The 23,517-nt window shown below is 41.3% G+C and overlaps 1 protein-coding gene across 4 annotated transcripts in view; it reads left to right on the top strand.

The window, feature by feature from the left end:
- The window catches only part of LOC144039150 (fibroblast growth factor 14-like), a 52,271-nt gene extending 33,720 nt beyond the window's left edge, over positions 1 to 18,551 (top strand). For 3 of the 4 annotated variants that reach the window (XM_077552157.1, XM_077552183.1, XM_077552174.1), the window contains 2 exons: positions 7,496 to 7,694; positions 10,420 to 15,464. In XM_077552157.1, the coding sequence (XP_077408283.1) occupies positions 7,496 to 7,694; positions 10,420 to 10,568 (348 nt within the window). In that variant the 3' untranslated portion in view covers positions 10,569 to 15,464. Of the gene's footprint in view, positions 1 to 7,495; positions 7,695 to 10,419; positions 15,465 to 18,223 lie in introns of those variants that run through there. The other variant, XM_077552165.1, reaches the window with a different exon arrangement.
- Positions 18,552 to 23,517: the final 4,966 nt, after the last annotated feature.

The raw sequence follows: 23,517 nt of genomic DNA, 5'->3' as shown, positions 1-23,517 counted from the left end.
ATCCCATCAACAGCGATTATTTTTTTATTTGTGTGTGTGTGAATAAAATTGCATTCCATATTGCACTGGAGTCACTCTTTGATTTTTAATTTGCCATTTGTTGCTGCTTCACGAGATTCTTTAACCTCTTTTTGCAATTTGTTAATGATGTGCTGCAAACTTAGTTATACATGGCAGCACTGTCCCATATATCCCCGATACCAAGCATCTGTGCGTGTGTGTGTGTGTGTGCGTGCGTGCGCGCGCGCGTATGTGTGACCAACAGATGGCTTAGTGTGCAATGAGCTGCTGCCTGATAATTATGGACCGTGTTGCAAAGTACGGCTGAATTTGGCTCGTGAGTAAGACAAGGAGTACAAAGGAGTGTGCCCTCTATTTATGAGTGTCAACAACGTGTTGGCGTTCCACATGCACATTGTGCTTTTGCTTTTAATCAAACTGTATCTGAGATGAGAAAAGCAAGTGCATTCCGTCATGCCGGCCTGAGTGATTCCGACAGAGGCCAAATGCCATCTTTTTATGCCTGACTTCAATCCATCCTTTCCACCTTGGCGCTAATCCTGCTGCTTTTTATCTCAGTAATATCCTGCACCTGTGTACAGGTTTTCCCTTCCATATTCTAAATACACGGTAGCTTCTTTGTAGATTGAGTTGTCTCTATGAATGTGTGTTATTTATCCATTTGTGCCATGCGATTAGTTGGCAACCTGTTCAGGGTCTCTCAACTAACGACAGCTGGGATAGGCTGAGGATAAATGGTATAGAGCAGTAGTGGGCAAACTCGGTCCTCGGGGGCCGGAGCCCTGCAGGTTTCGGATGTTTCCCTGCTCCAACGCAGCTGATTCCAATCAACAGGATCGTTATCAGGCTTATTGCAGAGCTTGCTGATGGGCTGGTCATATATCAGCTGTGTTGGTGGAGGGAAACATCCAAAACCTGCAAGGCTCCGGCCCTCGAGGACCGAGTGTGCCCATCCCTGGTATAGAGGATGGATGGATATTTTAATTTCAAATACATGAGCAAAAGAGTACTGATTTTTTTGGGGTAAATGTCATATTATCTCAATAATTCATAAATTGTACCGTAATGAATAGGGAACAAAAAAAAGAAAGAAAGAAATACTGAGCACAAGCCACCATATTTAAAATACACTTTTCAAACCCGATATTGTAAAGGTGCTATTGATCTCATGTGTTCAATTCACCAGACACTGTAATTGTGATTTTGACCTTATTTTTCTGCTCTTCCTGCTGAGCCAAGGAATATTTTCTTCAGGTTTGTGTACAAATCAGAGCATGTGGGCAAGTGCTTCCATTTTAAGCACTGTCATTGCCGCACTGGAAAGGGCGGCTGCTGTGATTTTAGTATCTAGCAGCAAGATTCACTGGATTTCAGCAAGATGAGAACGTGAATTTTTTGCGTGTTTTGAAATCCAAATTGTGATGTCATCATACGAAAAAGTCTCTCTGACACAATCTTGAACCAGCTTGTAGTCTCGCTTTTAGCAATTGGCAATTCAGTCAATTTCCTACAGGTGTGGTTTTGTTTTTACCTCCGCCAAGGAGGTAATGCTTGCAGCCAGTTTATTTGTCAGCAGAATGACACAAAAGCGGCACTCTTCACTTCTTTTGTCTTGCCTCCTCCACACTCCTCGCAACACAAGCTGGCTCTTTTTTTCTGTGGAACAATTTGTTTACCCACAATCCCCCTGGGTAATTAGTGCTGTGATAATAACTGGAAACAAACACACCCACAAACTGAGCAGCGTGCACACATACACAGACACGTGTATGTTTGCTCACACATCAGAGTGAAAAACAACTTCCATGACCTGAAAGAGCGCCAGCCACATTTTTAAACAAGAGGGTCTGAATTGTAATGTGTTCATAAAATCATTAGTCAGTATAATATGATTACACTTCAATATATAAGTTTGAATTTTTCATAATTACTGTCTTATAAAGACATCCTATATCAGAGGTCCCCAACCTTTTTTGCGCCACAGACTGGCGGTTTCACTTAAGTCAAGAGTCACACAATGCAGAAATTAAACAAATAAAATATCATATCAATCAAAATGATTAAATACACAAATGAGTGTTGTTGGAATTGTACTGTCCCATTATAGTTGTAATTAGTGGCAAGCAAATTACAGGGGCTGCAATTTAAACCAAAAAAATAAATACATTAACAACTCTAAATGAAGTTTAAAAAAAAATATGTGTGAAAAGGACTTTGGAAAAATAAAATCGTATATTAAATCTCAATCGCAATATTAATTTTCAAAACCGTTTATCCCTTCTCGATTGTCTCATTTGTGATCCACCGGGGCAGTCCCTGGCATCGGGTTTCTGGACTCGCGTCTCATGCTCTGCTCAAAATGTTTTTTTTCCCCAGCCGACTTTGCAGCCCGGTGGTTGGGGACTCCCGCTACACGTCACTAGTTTGAATCTGGCCACAGTCTTCAGGCTGTCAGCCCTCACAGTCACATCTCTCAGGAATAGGACGACTTGTGACCTTCCTGTCATTCAATGGCTGCTTGGGTTGATGTCGCAACGTACGTCAGCTTGCTGCTTTTTAACAGTTTGGTTTTCAATACCATTCATCCTTGCTACAAACCACAAACACAACTTCAGGCTACTTTTCAGCACAGCTTGTCACTTGGTGTTCACAGAACAAATAGCTGTAAATTAATTTACACAAAATGTTTTGTAAGGGTGGGATAAGGGCCTGTGTCAGTGATTAGTGCATCTTTCCCTATGAAATATTTTCATAGTCCTTGAAAAGATATACACCAAGACAAGTCCAGAGGTGGCAAATCCAGGTCCAGAAAGTAAAAACCCTGCCATAGTTTGGCTTTAGCCCCTAACTAGCAGGTAAACGACCACCTGGGGAGCTAGCTAGGAAGCTCGCTAGCTAGCACCTAGGGCTAAAGCCAAACTGTAGCAGGGTTTTTACTTTCTGGACCTGGATTTGCCACCCCTGGACGAGTCACATCAGCTTTATGTTTGCAGATGCAAAAAAATGAAGCAAGCTTGATTATGTTCTGGGAATGCCTTGTTGCATCTGGAACAGTGTCTTGAATCTGTGCGTAATGGAATGAAATGAGGGCATTCTATTGAAAACTGTGATGCCCAGTGCCAGAAAGCTTAGTCCCAGCTGCAGGTCAGGTCCTCCAACATGACAAAGACCCAAGACAGACAGCAAAAAAAAATAAATGCTCATCATGATTAGGGGAGAGTGGGGTAATTTGTGCCAAGGGGCAAGTAGTTCCACCCCTGTTATTTAGAAAACCATAGAAGTTGGTCATGTGACCACTGACACATATCTTTGAAGAGACATCTATTTTGCTCATCTGATAAAAAAGGGAGATGCGTGGCTTGAGAGGTAAGCACATATAAGTTCAAAAAACATTTTTGCCCTCGAAAGTAAAATTTCTATGATTAAGGTTTTTTGACGGCTGTGTTTGAACAATTACAGACAACTTTGAAAACAGTTCACACATGTTTTAGTGCTTTAGTAAGATACATCGTGAGTCTATATGGTTAGCATGATGCTGGTTCAAAACAGCTGGGGATGCATTTTTTTTCAAAAATTGTAAGCTTGTGTCAAAGGACAGGGTTAAGTTGTGTCAATGGCCACACAACTTCCCCCTAAATTATGATTATTTACTCTCCATCACTTTATTCTATTTTGTTGTTTTTGTAAACTGTATTCTTACATTTGATCACTAAAAGTATGTGCCATTCTTAATTTTTGACCAAAATTCATTATGCCACTAGATACAAAAGGACAGAAAGACATGGTTTTGACTCCTCTTGAGAAAATAGGCTCAAGCTTACCCTCCCCCACACAATCTTCAACCGAAATCTAATGTTCTTCTGGCTGAATAGTGCCGTTGTGACAACTGCAAAAGTGCTCAAAAATATTTTCTGTCACTTAAACGCGGCAGTTTATTCTAAAGTCTAAAAGACAAATGGAAACAATTGTGTAGTTCTTTTTGCATTTATTCAACTCAAAAGTTAATTTGCAACTAAACTGCTTGCCATTTCTGTAAACAACTATGTCCAAATGAATTACCCAGCCCCTTCTACAGTATATGGGATTGGCTAGCAGTTGCCTTCATCTGCATTTTAGATTTAGGGATGTACGATATGGCCAAAATTTCATATCTCAATATTTTTGCTAGACATTTCTATTATTTGGCCTTTGACTCAGCAAGAGACTTCGCTTAGTTTCAGTGTTTTATGGTTCCTTCTGTATATATGTTATTTTATTGATACTTATTTTATATACTTATTCACTTCCCTATGTCTTGTTATTAATTTGTTCATATTAATCTTATTTGCCTTGTATACTTACCTGCTAATGATATTTATTATAATTAATTTTTATTTTGTGTTATTTCCTTTCACTTGTCTCTACTGCAAGACTGATTTCTATTCCACATACAGCACTTTGTATGCAGCAATGGATGTTTTTAAAGTGCTTTACAAATAAAGTTGAGTTGAGATATGGCGATAATATACAATAACTATACATGGGGTCAGTGGAAACTAAGCAAAATATCAATTCAAAAGGATGTATGAAGTGCTTTTTTTTTTTTTACATTAGAACTTAATGACAGTTATCAATCTTAACAAACTTGACTATAAAAAAACAAACATAATTCAACTCACATGTACTGCAACTGTGCTTAGTGATAAATAATTTTATGCTCCAATATAAGTTGTTGTGTTTGTGTGCATGTGTGGGTCTGTTAACCACATTATTATACAATTTGTCCATGCAAGTGTTGTGTGGCTTGACTGATTAAAATAATTTTGCCACTCACATGTGAACGTTGTAACCAGTGGACTCAAGATTCCCAGCGATGTTGTGTCAGCCTGGATCGAGGTTTGGCGTTTGGTGGCTCCCATTACAATACGTTGCTTTGCATCACTGGTTTTAATCCACAAAAAGACAGCGGCATGACGTGCTCACTGCTCGGTCATTGGAACAGCGGACGCACACGCTGCTCGTTAGCCCAGAATTAGATTTGTTTTGTTGAGCGCGCGTCTCCCCAGATCCCCCAAGGCCCCACCCCCGATCCCGATTGTCATTAGCTAGCTTTAGCTGTCAGTCAAAGCCAAACTTGAAAGGAGGTATGTGGTTGGCTGGCACGCCATGCTTTACTTTAAACAAGGCGCAGTGGCGCAAGTTTACGTGACTGATAGGAAGAATATATAGTTGGCGAGGCCTCTTAAAATGGTTAGTGCAGACACTGCTGACTGCCAGGGCGGGCACGGACTCCCAATGCCCGCCCATGCCGACGGGCCCGATGATGCTCAACATATTTGTGGCCCTTTTTGTGTTTAATCAGTCACGTATGGAAAAGCTAGCACTCAGCCTCACATGCACAGTTCATGTCTAAGTCAAAAGATACCAGACAGCACTGTGTGACAAAAAAAGGATGATGGGGAAAAAGTGCAAGATAGCAAATGCAAGATAAAAAGAAAATGAGAGAGAATCTCCCGCTGTTTTTCCAAGCAGGAGGCTGTTGTCGTGGTGGTGCCACCTTTGTGATTTATTCTCCCCTTTTTTCTTCATGTCCCAGTTTCACTCTGCTCTGTGCTCTTTCATTCATTCTTTTGCTCTTCTTCTATTTCGAAATGATGACAGGACCACAAGGCAGCGCACCGCGAAAATGACTCACCTGGCTTCAGCTTGAGCGTCAAACAGCTTTTATTCTAAAAGCAGCTTTGAATGATGCATGGCCTCCCTGACCGGCGCAAACATGAGCCGGCCACTGCGCGCGTCACAAAAGATCGTCTTCTTCCACAAATAAATAATGAATCTTGGCCCAAGGTCGAGACTAAATATGTATTACAAGCAATTCAATCCCCCAAAGATCCTGTGACTGTTTGGAATCAGAGCAAGTCACCCACGCAAGTGTTTGGTGGCAGTATGCTAGTGTCATAAAGACAGCATTCAATCTTCATCACCTGCCTCGTTCTGTCACCAACCAATTATTTAGTCGCATTTCATAGCTGAGCAAATGCTCCTGAATCTCCCTCTATTCATCCCCTAGAGCCACAAGTGTGTGTGTGTGTGTGTGTGTGTGTGTGTGTGTGCGTGCGTGCGTGCGTGCGTGCATGCACTATGATGTACACACAGCTGCTTACTGTGACGACTTTCCACGGTTGTGTTTTGTAAGAACAATCTTGTGTGGAAGAGCGTTGTTTGTAATGTTCTATTACTGACTGGTCGTCGTGTACATTTCTTTATGTCTCACGCTTGCAGCCCACCCACCACTCCCCACATACACACACACACACACACACACACACACACACACACACTGACCCCTCCCTCTCAGCGCTGGTTGGTTGCCACGGCTACATTGTCGCCTCTCTTCCTCATGTTGCTATGAGACTCGGACCGGCAGACCTGAGCTGAATGACAATGTGTCTGTGGCTCTGGCAAGAGGCCCACAACAGCCAATAAGAGGAGGCCCAGACAAACAGAACCAACGGGGTCTTCATTTGGGCCTCCTTGGACATTAGTTCATCTGCACAGACACTTCACTCATGGCTGGAAGAGGCGACAATTATATTACCTCTCCACACATTGTTCTCATTGCCGTTTCTTAGTTGTTTGTGAGCAGTACTAAGTACTTCAATGACTTGCTGAAAACTTTGTGATGTGTGAAGTGGACCACAGTGGACTCCATTATATTTGAAATTTGATTAAAAGAGTTTGATTAAACATTTCCCTAGTGTCTTAATAAAAGGTCATGGAGATTTTTGCATCAAAATACACAAAGTATGAGGAAATTCAGCACATCTGTTCTGTCTCAGGCAAGGGACAAGTGCAGAATTTGTTAGCATGTTGCGAAGCTAGGAGCTGCTAGCTCGTAGGTTGCCAGCTGTGGAGCGAGGAGAGGCATACAACGACGCTGTTGCCAATTTAGCCACTTTGCCACCTGAACAGAGGTGGCAAATCCAGGTCCAGAAAGTAAAAACCCTGCCACAGTTTGGCTTTAGCCTCTGATGCTATCTAGCTAGCTCCCTAGCAAGTAAATGTGCACTCGAGGAGCTAGCTAGGGAGCTCACTAGCTAGCACCGGCTGGGGCTAAAGCCAAACTGTGGCAGGGTTTTTACTTTCTGGACTTAGATTTGACACCTCTTCATCTGAAGTATAGAGAAGGAACATTGGTCCACCACATGTTCAATAATTTGTTCTCTTCACGGCAGCCTGATTACTTCTTTGTGTTCGGGACAAATTAATCAATGTGAATATGTCACCTTGGACACTTTATTGACTGGCTGATTAAATAGCTCATCAAAACAGGCAACAGATGAATGTGTTCATGAGAAGTGTTCTTTGTGAAGCGCCTGTTTGTTCATCTTTGAAACTGTGACATTTCTTCGTAGGTTTCATGGGATTATGGAATAGGTACTACCGCGCATTCATTAATATGATGTTAAAAGTCTTTTCATACCTGTATCTTCAGGAAATGTTCACCCCGGAGTGCAAATTTAAGGAGTCTGTGTTCGAGAACTACTACGTGATCTACAGCTCCATGCTGTACAGACAAAAGGAGTCTGGCCGGGCCTGGTTCCTGGGCCTCAACAAGGAAGGGCAGGCCATGAAGGGCAACAGAGTCAAGAAGACCAAACCAGCTGCACATTTCCTGCCTAAACCTATAGAAGGTAACGCCCAATCGCCTTAATGCTTTGAAATAAAAAAAAAACAAAAACAAATGGGTGTCGAATAATAATAATCATAAGCATAATAATCATGATCATAGGGATGTTCGATACTTTTTTCAGAACGATACAATGCCAATTCTCAACTATTGAGTAGTCACCGATACCGATACCCCCCCCCCCCCCCCAAAAAGACAGATAATTTTAAAGAAAGACTTATAAATCCCAATTTAGTATTTTTCCTTACAACTGCACCAAATTAATGGCAATTTTCTATTCCTTTAATTTCTAATTTCTAGTTCCTGATTGTAAAACGGTCACTAGAGGGTGGCCCCATGCCTAGTACCAATACCTTAGGGAGAGTTCGGGTTTTTGGACATGAATCTATATGGCATCGTCACATAAGTGGTGTGCAATCAGCCCTGACCGCTGACAGCGTCCTGTGACACGAGATCCGGTCCGGTTTTGGTTGAGACGAAAGTAGTCCGGCAAATTGGCTGGGGTCACAGAATAAAGTGTTTTTCTTCTAAAAACAATTTGTGTTCAAAGGAGTGATACATTTGCATCACAAAACTGCATAATAGAAAAAAGTCAGACTCCATTCCCGCCGGACTCTATTTTTCTGTTCGTATCACTGCATCCAGCTGACAGATGTGCACAAACCAAGTTGTTTGGAAGTGTTTACCTGACGCGAGAGAGCTAATGGAGAGCGAGCTCCATTAGTATATAACGTTGCGATTGTATAAACTTTAGAAACTAGTATAACTAAGGTGTGTTGTGTGTTTCTGTGTTGCACATTCTGTATTGTTTTCTCGTGTCTGAGTGTTTGTGAACGCATCGCCGCGGTGGAAAGGAACTCATCCATACATTGTTGGTAACGTGTGCTAATTCGGCTTGCGAGTAAAGTTTCTTGTGTTGGCTGCGGCCAAAAGTAGCCGGTTGTGTGAAGACAAATAAAAAGGTGAGATTACCAACCACGTCTGCTGGCAGCGTTCTTGTGACACGCCACACTATATTATATTGTTCTATATGTAAAAATGGTGCGAACGCGTAATTACCAATACAATTTTCCCTGAATCTCCGCACACTTTTCACCGCTTTCCGAGCACTTTAAACAAGTTTGTCAGTGACAGTCACCCGCTCTCTCGCAGCTACAGCTGATCAACTTGTACCACTTCTCTATCCCTCCTCGCTCTCGCTTTCTCTTTCTGCCCGTTCTAATTCCATCTGACGAATATCGGCAGCAGTATATTCAGGTTCATAAAGATACCCCCTTGGCTCAGTCATTGTAGTCAGACATGTTATCGTGAGTTTCCAAAGTTATAATTACGGTGGAACGCGCGTCGGTCAGCTGGATATGCAGCGCGCAGCGCAGTGATACGAACAGAAAAATAGTGCCCGGCGGTAATGGAGTCAGTTTTTTTTAATGTGCAGTTTTGTGATGCAAATGTATTACTCTTTTGAACGCAAATTGTGTTTAGAAGAAAAACGCTTTATTTCCGTTTTCCCAGCCAACTTGCCGCACTACTTACGTCTCGATCAAAACCGGACCCGGTCTCGGGTCACAGGACGCTGTCAGCGGTAAGTTAGTGATGATTGCACATCACTTAAGGTGAGGATGCCATACATATTCATGACCAAAAATCCGAACTATCCTTTTAAAATAAGGTATCGGCACCGATAACGATACCTGGTATCTTACTCGCCCGTCCCTAAATAATAATACAGCTATAGGGCCCTCACAACCCTGGCCATGTTGGGGTACTTACATGTTGGGCAATAACCCTATAAAATATAAAGTCCAAAGATTCCTGAGTTTTTGCGTGGGTTTAGACCCTTAAAAACAGCGTAAATGGAACATCGCCATGGCAACAGTGAGTGACAAAGTAAAAAAACGTATCTTTTATTAACGAGTGTTAACAGAAGTCAGAAGTTTTGACTATCTTTAAAAAAAAATGTCTAAGGAAGTAGAATCCATGATTTTAGAAGTAGTCTATTTTAATTAGGGTCAGGTGATTAAAATTTGTAATTGTAATTAATCGCATGATTTCAATAGTTAACTCACGATTAATCGCAAATTTTATATCTGTTTTAAATGTACAATAAAATATTTTGTTTCTACGTTTTATACTGTGGTTAACATAATAGTGGAAAAAATATTAAACTAATAGAAATATGGCTGTATCGTTTAGTTATTGATACAGTAATTTCATAATAATTAATAAAATTGATTTAAAATTAAAAAGATGTACTGTCCTGTAACAAAAACGAGTATGATATGGATTTTTGTGCCACTAGATGGCATAATTGGATTTGTAAGACGTTGGTGACAGCTCACTGCATTTTTCTTTTCATATTAAGAGCTATCTAATCTTTAACATGAAGTAACTTGTGAAATTCTACACATTTTTTAAATTGTAAAATACAGCTTGTCCAGTCTCCACTGCTAAATTTTGACGTGGATGTTACTGGAATTAGGGGCGGTAGGGGGCGGTAATTAATTGCGCATTAAAAAAATAGTGGTGTTAAAGGATCTTTAAATTAACTCAAAATTAACGCATTAATTTTGACACCCCTAAGAACTATAATGCTTAAATTTTTCCTTTTTTCTTTTCTTCATCATTCCTCCCTATTCTTACATTTTCCCTTGTTATTTACCTTGCAAATGTCATCCATCCTCCCCTCATCCTCATCTCCCCCCTGGCCAACTCCGCACCCACCCCTCAAGTTGCAATGTACCGAGAGCCTTCACTGCACGACGTAGGGGAGGCGGCGCCTAAGATCGCCGGGGGCCCGCCTTCCAAAAGCACAACCAGCGAGCCAGTGGTCATGAACGGTGGAAAGCCTGTCAACAAACCCGACAAGGAGGAGACATAGCCTACCCCCTCCTCACCCCCACCTCCTCTTTCCATTCACAAGCAACCAGAGGCCAGCAAGTCAGCGATTCTGCAACAAATGCGACAGAAAAGTCAAGTTGACACTGGTCAACCGCGAGTTTGCACCTGGCACCCCACTGCTCACAATGGGATAGAACTGATGTTGGATGCGGGCAAGGGCCAGCCAAACAGGAAGAAAATGAACGGGTATTCTTCAAATGAAACAAACAATGATACAAATGTGTCAACTCCACCGGCGTTTTCCTGTTACGAAGAGGCCTGCTTGTCGTCCTCTGATCATGTTGTGTTGCCTGGCATGTTTGTCTTAGACACACACGCTCCTTGCGATGGATTTGAAAGTATCAAGAGAAAGAAATATGATGGCGTGCTGAAGATGTATCCAATCTGGCACACAATGTTCTGTATCTCGCCTCACTAGTTTGGTTATAGTTGACAGTCGAGCATGTTTCTTTTTCTTTTTCTTCTTTCCTTGTTGGTTCTGGTTTAACGACACTAATGAACACAAAGCTGCATGGTTGTGCAGATACAGAAAAGATTTTAGTTGCTACTTCCCTGCCAAGCACCTAAAGAATGCTACCACCTCTTCCTTATGTAGCCATTCAAGAATTTTGGCAAGGACTTTGCTCACATTGGCATGGAGCAAGAACCGAAAATATTGTTTGTTTACATGGAACAGCAGAGGACACCTAGAATGTAGCTGAAGGGAAAAGCGCAAAGCGACACTCTCAGAGAAAAAGGGACATAGTAGTACAATAATGGTGTACAATGGCTTGCACCCTTGATGCTGTACTTTGACTGCTTGGACCTCAAAAATGGTAAAAACATGGCATCCATAAAAGTCTTGTACACGGCACACAGTGATTGTACCTTGACGGACAGAAGTGAACTCCCATTTTTGACAGTGTATCATAACTTGCTGCCTTCCCATTAACTTGAATTAAAAGGTAGGAGGGTAAAAGTGAACAGGGTAAATCGTGTTAAAGACACAATACGTCATTGATATGTGACACAAAGGTATTGTAGTGATAACGCTTTTGAACACGTGGTTTTAGATAATAGCCGGCAAAGGTTTGACCGTAAATATAGCGCTGAGATTTTAGCCTCAATCAGCATATTGCATGATCAGCTTGTGTGGGTAACCCTCCGCTCAATGAAAGCAAACCAAATAGATTCCTCACTGTGACCATCAACATGGCTCCAATCTGTTCAGCACATGAAGCCTTGGCTTTTTCTTCAGACGCCAGTAAACAAAACTGGTAGACAGTTGCTTATAAACAATCCCTTCGAAGGTCAGAATACTGTGATCTCACTTGTCTTGTTTGTGCAAGTGAAAGAGTTAGGAAAGAAGAGGTGGGCAGTGGCACACCAGTCTCACCAATCATGGAGTAGAATGGGCATGTCGATCATAACAGCACGCATAAAAATGTCTCCGTCTTAGTCATTGTGGTTCGAAGCAGCCTTACATGGTGAATTACAAAACAGTCCAGGACATGTGTTAGAACAGCGAGACAGTGGTGCTGCTGGAGTGACAGAAGACTTTAAGGTGGAAGTGAAACTTCATTAAGGTCAGCTCTGTTTCTCTTCTTGTTTGTTATGGTGATGGTAGATTGACTGATGAGGTCAGACTCCGTCAACTATGATGTTTGCAGATGACATCGTGATCTGTGGTGAGTGTAAAAGCACCTAGAGAGCTGGAGGGCAGAGGTGGCAAATTCAGGTCCAGAAAGTAAGTTTGGCTTTAGCCCTTAGTGCCAGCTAGCTCCCTAGCAGCTAAACTAGCACCATGGGAGCTAGCTAGGGAGCTAGTTAACTAGCACTTGAGGCTAAAGCCAAACTGTGGCAGGGTTATTACTTTCTGTACCTGGATTTCACACCTCTGCTGGAAGGATGCACTAGACTAGAGAGACAAGGACTAAAGGTCAGTTGCAGCAAGACAGAGCGCATAGGTGGCCATTTTAAGATCATCAAAAAATGACCTGGCTATTCTGTCCATTTTAAACATCAAATGTGACCCTTGAGTACCGAAGTTGGCCCACCTGTGTGATACATGCTCACATTCCAGGAGTGGTTCTTCCGTCCGGACTGGAACGAGTATCAGAGGTGGAAAATCCAGGTCCAGAAACTAAAAACGCTGCCACAGTTTGGCTTTAGCCCCAGGTGCTAGCTAGCTATGGTGCTCATTTACCTGCTAGGGAGCTAGCTAGCTAGCATCAGGGGCTAAAGCCAAACTGTGGGAGGGTTTTTATTCTCTGGACCTGGATTTGCCACCTTTGATGAGCACCCAGTGAAGGTAGCCACAGAGACAGAAACCAGGCTGTGTCTTCAGGCGAGCTCTATTGCTTCAGCAACAGGGCGTCGTACACCTTTATTTACTTCACAGTGGCAGAAACAACTGAGCGGACAATGCGGTGTTCCGTTCCCTCATTTCTCGTACTGCAACATCTTGTTGAATGGTTTGCTCTCCAATGATGCGTCTGCCCTGCACCTAGCAAGCTTAGTATTCTTATCACAAAAGTGTCAACTTGCAACGTGTCAAGTGTATTTCTGCTGTCGTCTCAATGGGAAGTTGTTGTAGAATTGCTAATTCGATACCATTTGGTTTGTACAATGGAACCTCTATAGTCGAACACCCTTACGGTTGTACTATTTGCGTTTGCACATTAAACCGCAATCAAGAGAGCATCAAAGGAATAATTGTTTTTGTTGGGGGGGTTTACGCAAACATAAGCAGCAGCAGCGTCAACATGAGGTTTCCAGGAGAACACAAGAAGTGAAGAAAAGGTCCGCTAGAAATTATGGACTAAATAAAAAATAAATCGGATGTCTATAAAAGATTATTTGTGATGGTTAGCCTGTGTTGTCGGAAGTGTTGAGTGTCGCACCAGGGGCTAAAGCCAAACTGTGGCAGGGTTTTTACTTTCTAGACCTGGATTTGCCACCTCTAAAGCGCAGGGGGAAACCCTGTCTCGCATTTTATAAATCGGTTAGTTTATAAAGATCATCTGCCATCAAAGTTCATGATAAACAAATGAGCTGTGTGTGTAGACTTGCCTTCACCAGCGCCTTAGAGGTTCCACTGTCGACCAAATGTTCACATGCTTCTTTGGTCCTGTAATTTTCCACTGTGAGGGCTGTCCCTGATGAGTCTTTTGGCCAGTGTTGTGCTTGTCTTTTGTAGATGAAATGTGGATCTTTTGCGTGTATTGTAGCACTCGTGTCGCGCTATAAAGGTTGCTAGGAAACGATCAGAAAACAAGCCCTGACAATCATGTCTGTTGTCATTTGATCCCACTGGGAGAGTTTGGGGAAGAACCACCACAGAGATCACACAGTTTATGACAGATGAGCTCTTTAAAAAAAAAAAGGAAAAAAAAGTGTCCCTTTCTTCCAGTTGTGACTTTTTTTTCTCTTTTTTTTTTATTTTTATTTTTTCCAAAGTTCGAGCTGACTATCATTGGAACCCAAACCCTGATTCATGGTGCACATATATACGTATTGGAGTAAGCCTGGTGTGATGCATTGTGGTCATCATGCAGTACTTGCTTTATATTGGGAAGGAACGTTCTTCACTGTGCACTTCAGCACTGAATAATCAATCATCAGCTTGTTGGGTTGGCACCTGGGGGAATGCTGCTTTTGAAGATCTCTCACACATGTTGAAGAATAATTCCCCGGGCCGCTGACCAAAGAAGCAGACATAACAGGGTCTTTCAGGTTGCTAATCACACATCCCAATTAAGGTGAGCATCTCCATAGTCAACCTGCCTATAGCACCAAAGCTACAATTATGAGCCCTAAGCTTGAATGGGCAGGGGGCAATCATGACAAACCTGGACATCTTTTCATTTCCATTCACTTATGCCGCTGTTGTAGCGTGGACGTGCAGCCGTAGCTAGTCAGCAGTGTGGGCACGTTTTAGTGACACAAGGGCATGTGACGGTTCGAACTGTGCTCGTGATGTAGCCTGTCTCCTTCAGGTTCACTCTGTTCTAGGAACAGAAGAACGCCTTACTACATACATACAAGCATCCTTTGGTCCACTCCGTTGCTTACTGCTTGGACTCTTTCCACTTGTTGCACGTGTTGTACAAAAGGTGGGCGGGGGGGCTAATGCATGTGTTCATGTAAGAAATATGTCATGAATATAAAGCAGCATATAGCCAAGGGCTGGGTAAAGTCTTTTTTTTTTAATCCAGCCTACTAAGCATTTACATCATCGAGAGCCTTGTCACATTTGTTTCATTAAATCAGATGATTTCCCCCGCATTAAAATAATATTTATTCATATTTATTTTACTTTTCAATTCACATCTTGTAAAAAAAAATTGTTTTTCATGGCTCCAGGTCACCGGTGACCCTCATGAGGATGAGTTGTGTAGGAAATGGTTGGATAAATAAACAATTGAAAACATGATTATTATTTTATTATTCAAATGAATTATTTTACATACACTTTAACTTGTAAAAATGTCATCCATTTAAAAAAACAAACATTAAATGTGACCCCTGAGCACATCAATTTGCCCACCCCTGATAAAGTACGTTTCTGCTACTGATTTGCACCGGTCGAGATGCTTTACAGTCTGTTGGATGGAGTCTCTTTTTTTTTGTATCTATTTGTTGTCTTTAATGTATTTTTGTTTTAGGGTTAGGTAAGATTGAACGAGCAGTAATTAAAGCAAGCTGATGTCCAGCATCTCACCAGTGTTAAACCTGTACTGTTACAGTAAGTTGGTAGCAAAATGTGATGAGTGCTGACTGTCTTTCAGTTTCTCTAACATCCATAATATGCAAATATTGTACAGTTTGTGTCCAACTTATTGTATACACTCAGATTAGAACAATATGAAATAAAAGATTTATAGAAAGAAAGAAAGCGTGACTTGCTTGAAGTTATTTTTGTGTTTCCTGTCAATACACTAATGTGTCCATTTAACAAATCACACATACAAAAAATACATTACACATTTGCACACGTTCAGATAGGCTAACGAGCAGCCAATCATGATGCATGACTTTAAACACACATGGCTACTGAATCATGCTCACCTGTCAATTATGTCATCGAGTAATTAGCTTTAGCAAAGCACAACGAAGAAAGATGTAGTGTAAAAACTGTAATGTAACAGAATTTGTCTTTGTATTTTACAGCTTTTTTCTGTTTTTACAAAAAAAAATCCATTAGAAATACATATATTGATTGATTGTTAAAATACGTTCACAAATGTATCGTAATTTCGCAAATATTTGTTATTTAATGGAATAAAATGTACACTTCAACTTTAAAACCCTAAAAAAAAAATGGGGAAAAAATATATATTTACTGAGAAATTAACAGTAAAATTTTTACCATAATTTCTTTGTGAATTGACAAAAAAGTGAAAATAACTACAATTTCTGTAATTTACTATAGATGGTAGCATTTATTATATTAACATTTATTTTGAAAATACATCTAATGAGAAATACACTGTAAATAAAAAAAATCCGTTAAAAAACGGTAATTTTCCCGCAGCTGGGGCGCCAGAAAATACTGTGAAATAACAGAAAATTTGTTATCGTAAAAAAACCCTGTAATTTTTCATAATCAAAGTACAGTTTTAAATTTTTTGAAATGTTTTAATTGTAAGTTTTTAGTTTTTTTTCCCATTACACTTCCTAAAACTAGAGAGACTCTTTATCTGGACTTGGAATTGAGCTGCGTTGCTACACTCCTGCTTCTCACTGGAATTGTCACAGATGATATTACGTCATTTACATTTTGTTCCTAAATACTTGTCACAATAAGCACATATAGGGCAACATATTTCACTTTGCCATGTTTGTGGTTTATTTTATTCAATCAGGTTGTTCTTCATCCACCACACACATTTTCAGAGTTTCAGGTGGCGTTGCGAGCTTGGGGCGTCTGTCTGCTTCATTATCATCAAAGAAAACAGACACACTTCCATGTGCTCGTATACACACACACACACTGGCATGCCCTTTCACTATCCTGTCTGTCACGTCCCTTTGGGCTGTTGCCATGTGGTAACATATACGGAAGATATTCAACTGTGTCTTCCAGTGGTGATTTTGACCAATATTGGGGGGATGTTTGTCACCTCAGGAACTCGTCAGATCTATACACACAAGCCTGAATGTGGAAAATAAGGTTTCCGCGCAGCAACAGGATTGTTTAAAGCCCTCACACATGTAAATCTCCACATTGCAACACTCACTGGTCTTATTGGAAAACAATGTTTTGTGGTTTGACAAATATTGCTGTATTTGATTGTATTATTATTATTATTATTATTATTACTAATCAATGAACTACAAAGATGCCGTGATTGTAAAGGAAGAAACAATTGATCTGTCTGCTGAAGCTATATTATAATACAAAGACAGGAAAATGGGTGAGAAATAAAACAAGAGTGAATATTTTAGAGGCTGATGGTTCTATTTATTCACTGTACTCTGCAATTCCACAAACGAGTCGCCATGCTTTGAATTGTCATCCACAAGTACATATAAAAATTCTAGTTACGTATTAGTGCATTGATACCGTTAACTTAAGCGGCAGCCATGGGTGCCATTTTATATTTTTTGTTGTGAAAGTTCTGGTGCATTTAGACAACACAGACTATCCTATCTTCTCGATTTAATCCAAAGGTGCATATACAATTAGAAATATAGGTTAGTATTATTGTAAATTACAATATACCATATATTAGGGAAATTTGATATCACCTTTTTTTTTCCCAGACCAATACCAGTACTCAACTCAAGTAGTTACTGACACCAATACCAAGCACTGATACCATTAGTACTTTTAGTACAAAAAAATTCCACCCCAAAAAAAAACTACAACAGATTTTAGAGAAAGACTAATACATCTTAATATAGCAGTTGTTGATTTTTTTGCCTTAAAATAGCATAAATTTGTGGCATTTTTCTCATTTTAATTTCTAGTTCCTGATCGTAAAACGGAAACAAGAGGGCAATGCAGACATCACAAAAATGTATGAATGAATAAATAAATAAATAAATTGACATAAGGCAATACAGGCATCCTAAGAATGTAAATATATATAAATACATGGACATAAATGTTTTTCACAGGACAGCAACAATATGAACTTTATTGGTATGACTTGGCAAAGGTGGCAGACCGGCTATAAGTCTCACTTATTGGAAATGTATATTTTGGTTGTGAAAGCTCAAATATGGTACTAAAGGACATTTTTGACCGTTTGGCCGTTACAGTTGTGACATTGCAACGCCATTCACCGGCAGCTCTTATTGCACAAAACTGTGAAACTATTGATTGACAGTTCTTAGCGTTGATTGCTCACACAATGAAGCTAGCTGCTCATGCTAACGTGTAGTGTATACGACCCATGAAGCGCTTTGGATCTCTCCAGATATCCTGTGTAGGATTGTCCTGGCAGACGAAGAGCTTGTGGAAGCTAAACAGACTCACCACTAACAATTGTCAGAGTTTAATAGTAAATTAATCAATTTAGGGAACAGATTGGCAAAGAATGTCTCCATACAAAAGTCCTGCTTTGTACTGACTAAGGCGCTCTTTCCGTGACGGCCCATGTTCCCCCTTTTACCTGTCCATTGCCTCTTTCTATCTTTCTCCTCCAGTCACCCTCCCTCGCCTCCATCTATCACCTATCCTTCCCTTCACACTGGAAGACTGATGAAGAAAGAGAAATGTGGAGATGGGAGGTGAGAAAGCAATCATTTATCTCTCAGGTGATAAGTGACATTTGGTGCATGTGCACACACACGCACACACAAACACACACACACACACACACACACACATACTGGTTAAGCTGTGTGCCACCCAGCAAACACACTGTTTGAATACTGATTAACCAATCAGGGCCTGCTTCTGCCCGGCACCGGAGATGCTTGTTTGGTACCATGGCAACCGTAAAAGCATCAGCTAAGTCTCGCTGAGGATGGATTGGCGCATGTTCCTCCTACTTAGACGGAGAAATAGCTTTGATCTGGAATGATCAACCTCCAACAAGCTGTAAATTATGATATCTGGAATTGCCTTGGGGGTGGTGTGGGGGGCACAGATAATTAAAATAAAATGTTACACACAACAAGTGAATATGCCCATTGCATTGCAAAGCTGATGAGAAAATGTTTTGCATTGGCACTCATACATCATATATCCTTATACACATCTCAATAAAGTAGAACGCTGCAAAATGTATTACAGAAATGTTAAACTGAAAAATGTGGAGCTCATACTGCAGTCATTACACAAAGAGAAAGATGTTTTATTTATTATATGTTGATTACTGCTTATAACTAAGCAAAACCTGTAGAGAAACTAGACTAAGTGCAATTTCTGGAGAAATTGCGTGGGAATGCTGAATGCTAAGATTTGAATGCATGCGGAATACTTATGAAGTAAATTGAAATCTAAATGATGTGAAAATGACCAATTACTAATTGTAATTGAATGATAAATTAATAAATAGAAAACTTGAGCTGCAATTTGTCTAAGGTGGGATTCGAACTGTCGCCTTGTGTTTACTGGTCAAAGCTCGGTAGCACGACCCACAGAGGACTTGCTGTCATCATTGAAGTGTTGTGAAATGGTAGTGAAAGGATGTCTTGCTGTGCCAGTAAATGTGTCATTGCATATTAAATTAGAAAGATTAGAAAGACACATTGTGTGAAATGACAACTTATCAATTGTAGATGAATAATAAATTAATAAATAAGAAAAGTTGAAAATCATCCAGTCTAAGCCTCGTGTTTATAGGTCAAGGCGCCGCCGCACTAGCCACTGGGCTATTGCTGTCATGAAGCAGCTGTGACATTGTATGTATTTGTCGTGAATATTGGGTATGACGCCGAAAGAATTTTGAATATAGTGTTACGGCCCACGTTGTTTCGTGGCAGTTTGTTTTTTTGTTTCTTTTTTGTTGAGTGAAAAAAAATAAAGAAAGAAATTGTTACTCGCCGGGTGGCACGTAATGGGGTAGATGCCACAGACTTTCGACTTCCAGGTTTTGCACATCAACGCCGTTTCCGGCCATGCTGGTCGCGTTCCAACACTCGCACCCCCACCCCTGCGCCCCCGCTCATCGGCGAGAGGGCGTCTCAGCTATCTGAAATGCTTCGGACACTGACACAGACACTACACACTTGCAGCCTCGCCACCGTCGACGGGAACGCGCAACCGAGGGGCACAAAGATGGAAGCGCAAGTACTGGGACACGGCCCTCACCTCGCAAACCGGAAACAGAAACAAAGTTGATGGGTGAAACCCGGAAGTCCCACCTCCTCCGTGGCATATAGTCCATTGATGTTGTGGCGCGGGTAGCACACATGGAGGAGGGGAGGGGTGGAAAAGTGGGCACATACGGGTGGATATGGGGAGGACACGCGACAACACGTACACACAGACACTACACTTCACGGCAAACGAAATGGAATGGAGCCACTGCTCCCAAAGTCACAACTGTCAAAGTGACACCCGAGTGAATACTGACTACACAAATGGTGAAACTACTGTTATGGCAAACACTAATGAGTCATGGATGATAAGCAGAGAGACTAATGATGGCGAACGGTTCACTACATAAAAGACAGCGGACTAACCACAAAACAAACGAAAGAGGCATAGAGACTGCGTGGGACTGGGTGCTGGAACAAAAAAAAAAAACAAGCAAGCAAGCAAACAAACAAACAAACAAGCGCGCACGCACGCACGCGCACGCACGCACGCACACACACACACACACACACACACACAAGAGGACAAGCAAACAGCCACCCAGCTCCCTGACTGGAGGCAACAAAAGGTTTTTATTGAGCTGGCTCATCTGAAGCCAATGCGGTAATTAGTGCTCAGGGAAGAGCACCAACACATGCACACAATCCACCACTCGACATATGAGAAAAAAAAACGTGGGCCGTGCATAATATAGAAAAATATCTATGTAGGAATGCTGCATTCCCACAAATTATCAAAATAATTTTTGATATACAAACTGCAGAGAAATTAGCCTTCTGAAAATAATTTCCTTTGTGTTAAATGAATCCATTTAATATGAGTTCCACTTGTTGAGCTGAGCTTTTGAAATAGTCTCTTCTGTAATGTTCAAATGTATTGGGATGTAGCGTTTGTGATGTGATATATTTCGGCCTATTGCTGTGAAAGCATCTTAGGACATCTAACGGGTTAATAAATTGTAAGGACGTAAACATGCACATCGAGATGCTACTGTATTTCTTTTCCCCTATGAGGACAGAACAGCCCAGCATATCGTTTGGTTCATAAAAATGCCATATCGAGCGGTTTCCTCCCACTGTGTTTGAAGTGTCTTTGAAGCCACTGTGCTAATAAAAGAAACAGGAAAGACACTTCTTTCGGGTCCCCTCCCCCTGAAAACCGGTTGATGTATTTCTGCGTGCCCATTTTTCAAGCAAGGAAGGAGGAAATGGACAAAAGGAAATCAGCGAGACGAAGAGATCAATGTCGACTGCAGTTCCAAGACTCAAAATATATATTTTTTTAAAACACTTTTTTTTGGGGGGGGGACTTGGTGACCTTGGTAACTGGCAGTAGAGGCAAACATTTGATTGATGTTTGTGTCACACGCAAGAGGCTGAAGGAATTTGGAACCAATATATTTATCCCCAGAGATGTGGGGTATGGGTGATTTGCTCATCCGCCTCAAGGTTGGAGGTTTGAATCCCACCTTCAGGTTCTGGCAAGACACTTGGAGATTGTGGGTGAATGCTGGACGTCTTGAGTACTCGCACATGCAGATTTTTCCATAGAAATGTCATAAGGAGGCTGGTGGGGAAGACGGGGACTCGGCGAGAGGAGGCTGGTAGCCCTGACAGGACAAGACAAGAAAAGGTTGGCTTGACTGTAGCAGAATGTGGGAAGCATTACTGGACGTGGAGAACTTTGCAGGACAAGGGAACACTTGAAGAGGACTTGACAACAGGACGGTGACAGGGATGGCGTCACGGAGACGAGGGAGAAAAGACTCAGACGAGGGAAACTTGATGGGGACGTTTGTGTAACACGTGTTTATAACACTTTCATTAATAAACTAAATAATTCAACCAGTTACTCCCCACGCAAAATTTAATTTGGAATTTAATGCTTGTAGAGTTTCTACCATGTCCTTGATATTTAAGAAGAAATGATGTGCCCAAAGTAATGGATATTGGATTGAATCGAAGTGAATCGAAGCAGAAAAAAATTGAATTGAATGGAACTCTTGTGAATTGAAATCGAATCGATTGAGGAAATAAGAATCGATACCCAGCCCTTATGTTCAACCAACGTGTCCTTTATTTAGCATCTGAGGTGTTAAAACCTGTAATCAGTCAGTCGATCTATTTCCAGGGTGACAAGCAGTCACTGTGCTGTTTAATGACATGGTGTGTACCACACTAAAAATGGACCTGAGGAAGCGAAGGAGAGAGTTGTCTTGGGAGATTAGAAAGGAAATTATAGACAAGCGCATTAAAGGTAAAAGTTATAAGCAGCTTGATGTTCTTGTGTGAATACAATTGCACATATTTAACTCTTTGACTGCCAGACGTTTTCAGAAAAGGGATGCCGTCAGTGCCAGCCGATTTAAGCATTTTGACTGATCTTTCAAGGGCCACAGAAAATTTTGTGTTTGGACTATGGAAACACACATACTACCAAATGAAAGATTGAACTCTCATCTTTCATCAGAAGAAAAAGTTTGTTTCTACCTTATTCCGTTTTTCAGTAATCAACAATAGAAAATAGTTAGTTTCACCCAAATGCTCTGTTTTGAAACAAAATACGGAGAAATCAAGCTTTTTGTGAAACGATATTATTTCATGCACTCTAGTGAATTTGACAACTTTTTTTTTCCATGAATGATGCCACAAACACCTAAACAGTGCTTTACTTCTGTAAAACACTACCACCAACAATGAAAAAGTGTTTTTTGATAGCAAAATACGTTTATTTACATTCAACAGTGTAACAATTTGACAAAACAATTTGGCAAACTATTTACAAATGTGTGCAACCGTGGTACTATTTACAATTGTGTGGATGTTTCAAATACAGTTTTTCTTTTTGTAACACTCCCCTGCGTGCAAGTGGACGCAGCAGGATTTGCACAACAGATTAATTTTACTGCGATGGCCCCTTAGCGTGCAGACGCTACACTTTCTTGCTGGCTTTTTTTTCCGGGGAATAGCACGTATATACTGCAGTGTGTGTTTGGCCATGTTGCCATCAAGTCTACTCTCAGGATTATGATACGGTGACGTTACGGTGGTGTTACGTCTGGCTTCCTCATTGTCCTTCAGTTCCTATGGTAACCGGGTGGTTGATCCATCTTATCCGCTCCATTCATGGTGGCATCGTAGTACATAACCAGTGTCTTCTCCGTGATCAGACTGTACCCACTCCTCCGATGAATATGCATTGGACTCGTAGCACTCTTCGTCGTCCGATTGAACGTCCTCCTGAGCAGAAGTGCTCGGTTGTACTCCTCGTTTTCCGGCGTTAGCATCGCTAGCCGGTGAGGCTTTATGACGTGATCATAGCCGCCGCGTCAACGCTTCCAACTTCGGCGTCAACCTCGGAGTCACCTTCATCATCATCGTCGTCATCAATGTGCTCTTTAGCATTGGTCGATGCTTTTTGTCTTTGAAAAAAATGCTCAAGCGTGTGCTGCTTGCAACCGGTCGCCATTATGGCTTCCTCAGCCATTGTCCCCTCAACACTCTAGCTCCGCCTCACGTCTTCTACTGACGCCTACCCAATCTTGTCCAAAGAGAGTCATCGCTGCCATCTAGGGGCCAAAAATAGTCATTATACTAACTAGATCTGCTTGATACTTTCAACACAGCTGGCCAAGGCTTTCCTCCACCCGTTTCCCAAAAAAAAAACAAAAAAC

The sequence above is a fragment of the Vanacampus margaritifer genome, chromosome 1, assembly GCF_051991255.1.
Source record: "Vanacampus margaritifer isolate UIUO_Vmar chromosome 1, RoL_Vmar_1.0, whole genome shotgun sequence".
NCBI classification, from domain to species: domain Eukaryota; kingdom Metazoa; phylum Chordata; class Actinopteri; order Syngnathiformes; family Syngnathidae; genus Vanacampus; species Vanacampus margaritifer.
The sequence above is the reverse complement of the archived record's forward strand: the minus strand, read 5'-3'. Positions and strand labels throughout refer to the sequence as shown.